This window comes from Microcebus murinus, chromosome 7, assembly GCF_040939455.1.
Source record: "Microcebus murinus isolate Inina chromosome 7, M.murinus_Inina_mat1.0, whole genome shotgun sequence".
NCBI classification, from domain to species: Eukaryota; Metazoa; Chordata; class Mammalia; order Primates; family Cheirogaleidae; genus Microcebus; species Microcebus murinus.
Genome location: NC_134110.1, coordinates 44,072,795 through 44,083,203, shown reverse-complemented (window position 1 = coordinate 44,083,203; position 10,409 = coordinate 44,072,795). Strand labels below are relative to the sequence as shown.

Sequence of the window (10,409 nt, the reverse complement as noted above, 5' to 3'; positions counted from 1 at the left end):
ATTAGGGAATCATCAGAGTGAGGCATAATTCTGGACACCGTCCCACCAATACTGAGCAGGGCCTCTGTATTGAAAGGGAGAAGTTATTTAAAGGATGGGACTTTTCACAAAGAAAGATGTTTGGTGTAGAGTGGAAAAGAAGAATGATATCTCCACCAAGAATTAGTCAGTTACTCCTGGGAATAGTTATAGTCAAGAATGGAAGAAACCTGTGTTCTAATACTATATCTTTTGTGACCTTGAGAAAGTCATTAGCCTTTTGGGGAAGTATTATTATTAGTTCATCTACAGAAGAGAAAGGTTTGATATACAGTTTTAAATGGTCATACACAAAAGATTGAAAGAGAGGAGTATAACCAATGAAAATGCAAATTTAGAGCCCTACTCTAAAAGAATAGTGACTAGAATATAAAAGTCTAGAATAAGTGGAAACTATTCTACATGTTGTAGTTCATAAAAGATGCTCAGATTATATTCAGCACTGAAAATATAAGGGTCTAGCTCCACAGTCTGGGGGCACTAACAAAATGAAAACAAATGAAAAGAATTTCTCCATTTCTTATTTGTTTCCTGAAGTGAATAAGTTTGGTTTTCTACCTGGCATTTATCCCATCTTCCTTTAACTCCTTACCAACAAAATCATTATTTGGGGAGATATTCATACTTCCTCCAAGCTTGTTCTCACTATTCTTAGATCCATGATGGGTCCCAGTTAGTTTAATCCAGTTGGAGTACTTTGATACATGGATGGGATTAGGACATATGGGTGCCAATCAGTCTAGAGGGAAAACTTAGGGGAATTTCTCTGTTGCTCATTTCCTCTCTTTCTCTCTCTTTTCTCTCAAATGTAATATGAATAAGAAAACATGAACTCGGACTGCTACTGGCAGCCATCTTATGACTATATCCTGAATCAGGCTTATTATGATGGTGATGCTATCAGTCATGGTCTAGAAAGATAAAAAGGACAAGTAGCACAACTCAACAAACTCTGAAGTGTGCCTTACCTCTGAAAGGTATACATACCTTAACTATTTTAGGCAGCTTGAGTTGGAATTTCTCTTACTTTCAACCAAGAGCATCTTAGCTAATATACTCTATGTTTCTTTATCAAGGAGAATGATCATCAAATTGGAACAACAAAACATATAAAAATGGGTAAAAATTAAAGCTCTAGAACCATCTGAGTGACAATGTTAAAGAATTTAGTTCTTTGAAATGAATTTAAGCCCAGATGCATTTTGGAGTAGGGGCATAATTTATTGATGTAATGCCAAAAAGATTATGCAGGTGTAGTCCCAGAATCACTGCAGATAACCCTAGAAATCTTAGAGACAAGAATAGGTATAGATTCTGGAAATTACACACTATGTATATCTCATTGAAAAAAAAGTCTAGAAGGAACAGTAATAGAGATGAAATGTGTTGTCCACTGCTTTTCTGTCTCTGTCACAGTAGCTCTAAATAGCTGTTTAAGGATATTCTTACCTAAATTTCTGCCAATAAAGACTAATCAATTTGTTCTCTCAATGTCATCTTTCCAGCTCACTGGAGCCTCTTCCAGATTATGGAGCTCATGGACACCTTGGACAATCACTTGTTGTGATTTGTCTTTGACAGACACCAACCTCTTTAGCCATGTGACTTCCATGCTGTGATCATCTTTGTTTCTTACATTCTTTTCCCACAGAAGATTCTGAATAAATACATTTAGACTTTTTTCCTTTGCATTTTCTGGTACTTCAAATATGATTGTAACGATACTCTGATCAAAGTGAGGTTGTGTTGCTGGCACATGGTGAAGTTTTTTCTGCAAACTTATTCCAGAGAGACTGTCAAAAGCATGAAGATCTAATATATTAGACAGATCAAGTCTTGATCTCTGTGTTTCCAAAACTTTTCCTAGTCCATTTATTGGTCTAATGGTTGTTCTTAATTTGTTTAAATCTTCTTCTAGAACCACATGTGTTTGATTGATGAGAATGATATCTGCCAAAGCAATTTCCCCAGTATCTTCATTGATAAGGCCACCAGATTTTTCTTTCTTTAAATGTTTTAATCCATATTTTGAATCTATAATAGTTATGATGCCATCAAGGTAAATATCACTCCTTAATTTAGCATCAACCCAAAAGACAGAGGCTATAGCACTAGGATCTGCTAACCCTGTGATCTCTAACAGTATGTGATCAAGTTTCCCCTTCTTCAGCATCAAATCCTCAGTAGTTCTATGGCCATTGTCCTTCACTGAACAGCAGAAACAACCATTTCCAATTCCAACCTCTCTGCATACAGCTCTCCAGCTTGGCTAAGAGCTAAGGATTTATCCATTGCACTTCCTTCCCCAAATTCATTTAAATTGACTGCTATTCTTTTGCTATGTTGTTCTGTCAAAATATAGTTCAGATATGTTGTGTTCCCAGCACCTCCAAGACATTTGCTCTCGGCCAGGAGGCCTCAGTAGCTAAGGAAAAGAGGCACTGGTAGCCTCGAAAATCTCAGGACACATTTTTTGACCAAGTTAGTTACCTAAATATCTGGTGATAATTGTGACTAGGATCTTGATGCCAAGCCTAGACATTTTCTTCACCTCTCTTTGCTTCATTGCAGTGGGAACAAATTCAGGACAGTCCACCTTCACATGCTTCTCTTCCTCATCCACAGCTCCAACGGTCTGTAACATCACAGCCTATAGCATGACTCTGCCTCAATTCAAGAGCTCTCATCTTTGGAGGGCACGATTATGGAAGGCTTGGATAGGATGGCTTTTGTGTTATGCTTTACCCGCTTTTGGTATTGTTTGAAGTTGTTGCAGTAAGAATGTATCTTTTTATAATTTTTAAAATGTTTTATTTCAAAAATTAATAAGAATATGGATTTAGATTAACTTTAACTTCTAAATGTATCAGAAAAATATAAACTGAAATATTATTTGGCTGAACATCATGTATAGAAAAAGACCAAAACTTTTTCCATAAACTAATCTGAGCTTATCTTGAGTGTTTTATTATTAGTTAATCTTAGTGCCATATTTTAATCTATGATGTGAGCATCAAAAAGAGAGTTTATATCAGTGGTTGTCTATAAGAATCAGTGTTGCTACATAGAGATCGTGGAGAACTAGAAAAGGGATGCCAAACTCTGAATAGCACAGAGTCCAGTGCGGCATTTTGTAGCCAGGTAGGCTGGCTGGGAGATCATCCTATCTTTTAAAATCTGCTGGTGTTTAAATGATAGCAATTGATTGAATTATTTAAAATCAGTCTATGGGCTAAATACTCATGCCATGGGCCATCTGAGTAAGATCTTTGATCAAAGTGGAATGTGGTCATGATAATAAGGCTTTTGAAACTAGTTTATGAGTGGAATAGCTGAAGGCACTAGAGAGTGTCCTCCTAAGGAATTCAGGGGCAAAAAAAACCTTATAAATGATTAGAGAGGCTCAGAAAGGACAAAAGACTTGCCTGTCAAGAACTGAGCTTTCCAGCTTTATTTACAGAAGCTTGGTGACAACCTGTTAAGGATATTGAAGTGGGATCCCTGTACTGGGTAGGAAACTTCTTTATCTCTAAAGTCCTTCTGAGGATAAGATTGTTTAAGTCTTCATCTGGACCATGAAGGAAGGATACCATATTGCTATACTTGTTTTTTTCTTTCAAGAAGTCAATGTAAATTGAGACTTCAAATGATCAAAGGCACATTGTGGGAATTTTTTTACAGCTTTCTTTTTGAAGTCTGTTAGATTTTTAAGCCTCCCACTAGAAAACCCACATATATGGTTTAATGGTTGAACGAGAATGCAAAAATAAGTTTATCCTGACTTTATTCACATTTCTCATTTTAACAGAATTTCTAAATGTGTTTTTGTGCTCAGATATGATTTTAAAGCTTCAGATGTTTGATGATGCCAGTTGCCCCCTTTTTCTTTTTATACGATTTCAAGAATTTTATTTCTTTGTGCAAAGGTTTTACTTCTAATGTAAAACAATATTCTAGTGCCAGTAGGAAACTCTTTTGTTAGGGTCTAATATTAAATGTTTGTAGTATACCAGTGCTCTTCTAAGTACTGTACCAGGGTAGGGGCATTTTATCCTTGCAATATCTGTATGATAAAGACATTGTCTTTATCTCTATTTTTCATCTATGGAAACTGAGGCACAGAGAAGTTAGGCAACTTGTTCAAGGTCAGAAAGCTGGTAACTGGTGCAAGTTGGAATTTGAACTTAAGAAGTCCTGCTCTAGTCTATGCCCTTGTCCATTATGCTACATTGCCTACCAAGTCTCTGAAGGTGATTTCAAAGAAAGCCTTATGCTAATTTTCATTTTGGAGAGAAGAAGATGACATTGAAGTGTATTCAATTTTTTTCTTCTCTAAATATTTTAAATGGGTTTGGATAAGAACCCCAAACTTAGCACCTAGTCAGTGGCTAGCCCAAGACAGGTACTCAGAAAATATTTATTGAGTAAACTAATTAGTGACTAGTGTATTATTTTATAAATGATTGTTGAATTTCATAACACACACACACACACACACACACACACACACACCTGCACTCTTCATAATGCTTAAAATAATGTTAACCATAGAATATTATGTATGGTATTAAATAACACAGGGCATTGCTGAGACTTTTTCACAACACTTTTCACTACTACTTTTCTAATTGAGTAATCATGGGCTAAATGGTGTAGTGGATATTAGTTGATTGACTTTTCCAACAACATTTGCCTTCTGTCCTCTTCTTAGTAGCCTCTATTTTTTTGTAAGAGCATCCATGAGTTTCTAGATAAGCTGACCCCACTTCTGGGTTCAAGGGTGAGGTATATGGCTAGGTGGAGGAAATCCATTTATTAGACCATAGTGATTGCTTTGGATTGGAAAGGAGGCCAAGACATTCCAATGGGAAAGACTCTCTGGACATCTCTTAGAATGTTGTGACAAAGGGCCATCATTGACTGGCTGATGTGGTGTGTGTAGGACGAAACTAAAGCTGCCTGCAACCCTGTTTTCCCACTATGCAGGAAGTCAGACCAAGGATGAAGTCAATGCATGGATTTGGGAAAAACTAGAGAGGCTCAGCAAAACTGAGCCAGAACTCTGGTGACAATGCCAACATCTGAATCAACCTGAATCTTAAATATAATCTATGTTGGATATTTGAATTGCATGAACCAATACAATCTCTATTTTAAAAATTTGTTTTACTTACTATTTATTATAAAATGTATCAGACACTGGGAGAATAATGTCACTAATACTTGTTGGAATATTGCCCAGACTTAACCAAGAAAGTTATCACTTTGCCCTGTTTGCTTCAGAACTTTTAAAGAAATAAAAATAATTAATTTCAGACACAATTGAAACTATGTACATATGCCTTCCTAATCTAGTTCTTTTCACTTTTAAATGCTAAGGTTTTATCGCATTTTCTTTAAAACTTTCAAATAAATAAAAACAACTACAGAATTAGTTGAAGACTTTCCTCTACCTCTTCCTATCCTATTCCTTTATTCTTTTTTTAAAGGTAACCAACATGCCAAAATATGCATCTCTCCCATCCATTTTTGTTTTAATAATATTATTACATTTATTTGCATTGTAATGACAATCTAGTATGGTTTGTGTGTTTTCAGACACATAAATATCTACTGTACATATCATTTGCAGCTTGTTTTCTAGTCAATATTGTGTCTATCATCTTTTAAAAAAATATTTGCTAGTGCCATACTTTTTCTCCTTTCATGCATTTGTTAGATTGAGAAAAGCCTTTGTATTCCTTTATTATTACTTTTTGCTGTTTTGAAAACTATATTTCTATTTTTCCTGTGGTGGCCCTCAAATGTATCACATATATACTTAGCTACATTATTTTCTAGTAGAGTCTAAAATTATTGAGTACTTTAGCATACTCTTGAACAAGACAAAAATCTTAGCATGCCTTAAGCATAAAATAATTGACCTATTTTCTTTGTGTAGCTTTCAAAATTCAAATTCTACTTAAGGAAAAGAATGAAACAATATCATTATTTTCTCTGAGTCAATTATTTCAACAGCATGAGAAAACAGTCAGGATAGATATATAGAAATAGATCATATATGATGCTCTTTCCTGCACTTTTTTCTTCATTTAATGCAATCTCAACAATCGTAGCCTAAACCAAGTCTTCCCTTCTCCAAGAATCTTCACCACCTTAGCCCACTAATCAGTCCACATCTGAAATTCTTCTGTATTTATTGACTTTGATTTTCATTTGATGGTCAATCATAAATTGCGCCCTTGTATCTTATATCATAATCTTTATCTTAACTTAATTTTCTATTTTTGTATTGATGGTTTTCTATTTTTTCTTAAGTAGAAGTTGTATTCCTTGAGGAACAGTAACAGAGACTCATAATTCTTTGTATACCCTATTGGGGCTTTCACACAGGAGGAGCTCCAAATTGCTCCTGGATTATCTATTAGTAAATGAAACATTCCCAATAGGATTGAAACCCAAGATTTAGTGATCATTAAGGAGCCATAGTATTAACTACTGAATTGTGGGGAGACTTCATGCTGTGTAATATGAAGAGAAATATCGTACCCTAAGAGAGCAATTTAACCCAACACCTAGACTATATTAATGAAGCTGTTCTCAATTCCCTTTCTGTGAGCTGCTGAACTCATAAGAAGATAATTAACTACTAGTGCAGGACAAGAGAAGAAACACTGAGCCACTGAGCAGTGAGACATAGCCAAAAATCTCATATAACTCTCAGCACAGGAACTGACAAAGATGGAACTTATCAGATATGTTCTGATTGAGAAACTGCTTACCAGTAATTTTTTCCTGCTAGTAGTTGTCATATTGTCAATGTGTGTGTGTGCACATGTGCCTTCGTGTGTGTGCAGAAATTTTGGGGGCCATAGGAGGAGCATAACACAGTAGAAGGTACTGTAATGTAAAAGTTGGAATAAGCCACATGGATTTAAATCCTGTTTGTATCACTTACTTGATTTTTTTTTTTTTTTTTTGAGACAGAGTCTCACTTTGTTGCCCAGGCTAGAGTGAGTGCCGTGGCGGTCAGCCTGGCTCACAGCAACCTCAATCTCCGGGGCTCAGCGATCCTACTGCCTCAGCCTCCCGAGTAGCTGGGACTACAGGCATGCGCCACCATGCCCGGCTAATTTTTTGTATATATATTTTTAGTTGGTCAATTAATTTATTTCTATTTTTGGTAGAGACGGGGTCTCACTCAGGCTGGTTTCGAACTCCTGACCTTGAGCAATCCGCCCGCCTCGGCCTCCCAAAGTGCTAGGATTACAGGCGTGAGCCACCACGCCCGGCCTCTTACTTGATTTTTTTGTGAGCTGGGAAAGTTATTTATAGTTTTGAGCATCAACTTCCTTGTGGGGAAAATGGGTATAAAATATTTACTTTGGGGGATTATTTTTAAAGATTAGATAAGATATACTACATGGAAAGTGCTTCAATAGCACATTGAAATAACACAAGATAGCTAATATTTGTATCTATATTAATCTTATTGGGTGAAAATTATAGGTCAAGAGAATGAAGAGACTAGGGCAGTGGAAGAGGGTAAATAACTCCTTCAGTCAACCTTGAGTCAGGTTGGATAATGAAAGTTGTGAATACCTTTGTGGGTTCACTTTTTGATTTTCCTAAAAACCATTGCTACCACAATTCCTTGTTTTGCTAACTGTAAGGAAAACCCATTATGCATGAAAGCAAACAACATACCTCTGTATCTGCTTTCTTAGGCTCAGAGGTTTCTGCAGCTTTTCTATGCTTCTCTCGATTTTTATTTCCTTCCACAAAGGAAGGATGCTTCAACATAATGGATGAAACAGTAATAATGCAAGAAGGAGCAGAGCTCAGTGAACATATTGTCAGTTGCTAAGATTTCCAGGACAATTTTGAAATATTCTTTATAGTAAAATATACTCCAGCTGTCCTCCTCACATTTGCTTCTAGGAGAGATGCAAAGAGACTCTGCTACTGATTATCTGCCTTCATATTTTTGCACAGTCATGGATATGTCTACAGAACTTTCTCATATTCACTAACTTGCTGATTCAAGTATTCAATGAATATTTGGCTTCTTCTATGAGCCCACATTCAGGAAAGACTTTGCAGATTGAGAAATATGCAGTTCTTTTGGTCTATGCAAGTTCCAAGTTTAGCCTAATATCTGTCACATAGTAGGGATCTATTATATAATTGTTGAATGAATAGATGTTTTTGTAAGAGTAAATATCTGCTGAGGTAGACAAGTAAATAAATGGGTGCTATCTTACAATTTTTGTGAATATTTATGCTGGAAATTTAGATGGATATCCAAGATAATCTTTTCAAAAGATATGTAACTATATTCATTTGCATTCGTATTATATTCATTTCCCCTTTTCAATTCATGAAGTCACTACAGTTTTTTCTTGGATCCATCTTCTCATCTGCTGTTTCATGGTGAATACAAATCTTAGAAACAGAAAGCATTTATAAATCAAGTTATGAAACAGTCCCAATATAAAGAGGAGACATGGGTTTGGGACTTAATTCCTACATTGAGTTGCTGTGTGAATTTTGTTAACTCTCTTCTCCTCTGTGGGCATCAGATCTCTGATTTGAGAATAAAGAAATGAAGTTAGATCAGGTTTTTGGTTTTTTTGCCCCTGCAAGGTCTAAAATTTTAAGTGGCATTAAAGTTCAAAGAGCAAAGATTATTAGATAAGGATATGGTGTTGAAGAAAAATCCAGGCAGGCATGGTTCAGATCCTAACTCTTCTGCCAGCTGTGTGACTTGAGGCGAATTGCTTAACTTTAGATAAACTATGCAGTGTGTGGGTCAGAACCCAGGCTTAGGGTAAATTCATATGCCAATTTTGCCATTGAATTATTCTGCAAATTGGGGCAACCTATTCAACATCTCTTCAATTCCTTTTCTCTAAATTTAAAAGGGCACTTAAAACACTTGGTGTTTGATTTAAATTAAATAATGAGTATTTAGAAAGCAAAACAATATCTGAAATATATATGTATATATATATTTCATATATATTATATATATAATATACATTATATATAATATATATATATATAATGTTGCCCATAATAACAATAGTTCTTATTTTATTAACATCTCTAGGCCTCACCATCTCCTCATATGTTCTATTAGGATAATAATGTATACACTGTCAGTTCACTATTTATAGGCACTTGATCATAATCATTGCATTCACTGGCTGAGAGCAAAGGGTATGTTAAGCAACAACCTGTGCAATTTATGTCACTATTGTATTTAGAGCTTGAGGTATCTGGAGAAGGCTTTACAGAAGTGGCTGGAGCTGGATTGTGAAGGATTGTTTAAATTCATTGTTTTATTCTCATTAAATATTTAGACTATTATTTCTTGAATGCAAATGGTGTGACAGACACTGTTCTAGGAAAGATATGAATAAGGCTAAGTACCTGCTCTTTGTTTAGGACATATTCAGTGGTCCCCAACCATTTTGGCACCAGGGACCAATTTCATGGAAGACAATTTTTCCACAGATTGGGGGTAGGAGGTTGGTGGATGGAGGTGGAAAGCAGAGCTCAGGCAGTGATGCAAGTGATGAGGAGTGGCTATACATACAGATGAAGCTTCGCTGGCTTGCCCGCTGCTCACCTGCTGCTGTGAGGCCCCCTGATTCCTAAGTTTCATGAAAGAATTTTTCCATGGACCCAGGAGAGGGGGCAGGTGACTGAGCTCTGGGGCTAGTCCCTAACAGGCCACAGACCAGTACTAGTCCATGACCCGGGAGGTTGGGGACTACAGTCCTAGAAGAAACCACAAACAATATGAAAATAAACAAATAAATACTGTTTTGGTAGTAAAAATTTCTGGAAAGTAAATGAAACAATGCCAGGGAATCACAACTGATGGGAGAGGGATGGAATGAGATTTATAAAGCTGTTAAAGGTAAGATTTACACTGGAGAGACTCAGGAGGCAGAGAGTGAAAGGGGGGTGCAGGATGAAAATTACCTGTTGGGTACAATGTACATTATTTAGGTGACAGGTGTATTAAAAGCCTAGACGTCTCCATTATGCAATCCAGCCATGTAACACAAAACCATTCCTACCCTCTAAATCTATTTAAATAACAAAAGAGAAAGCTTATGATAATCCTTGCAAGAAAAAAAAACATTTATGGGCACTGAAGATTTTTTAGGGGTATTTATTGAAGTATTGTTTTTACTATATTAGTATAAATTTCAATAACATAATTTTCCTCTGATTTATATTGTTTTATAAATATGTTTCTCCTTCTGTTTAACATGAACCTTAAAGGCCTGGAGTCTCCTTCCCACACAAATGGTTGCTCTGTTTTCAGGTTCTCTGGTAAGTGGACAATTCAAAAT

At 36.0% G+C, this 10,409-nt stretch overlaps 1 protein-coding gene across 1 annotated transcript; it reads right to left on the bottom strand.

Annotated features, from left to right (window-relative positions):
* Positions 1-1,513: 1,513 nt before the first annotated feature.
* Positions 1,514-2,683, bottom strand: LOC105859490 (zinc-regulated GTPase metalloprotein activator 1C-like). Its single transcript, XM_076004672.1, is given in 3 exon segments — positions 1,514-2,271; positions 2,274-2,426; positions 2,530-2,683. Coding segments are annotated over 3 exon segments (1,065 nt in total).
* Positions 2,684-10,409: the final 7,726 nt, after the last annotated feature.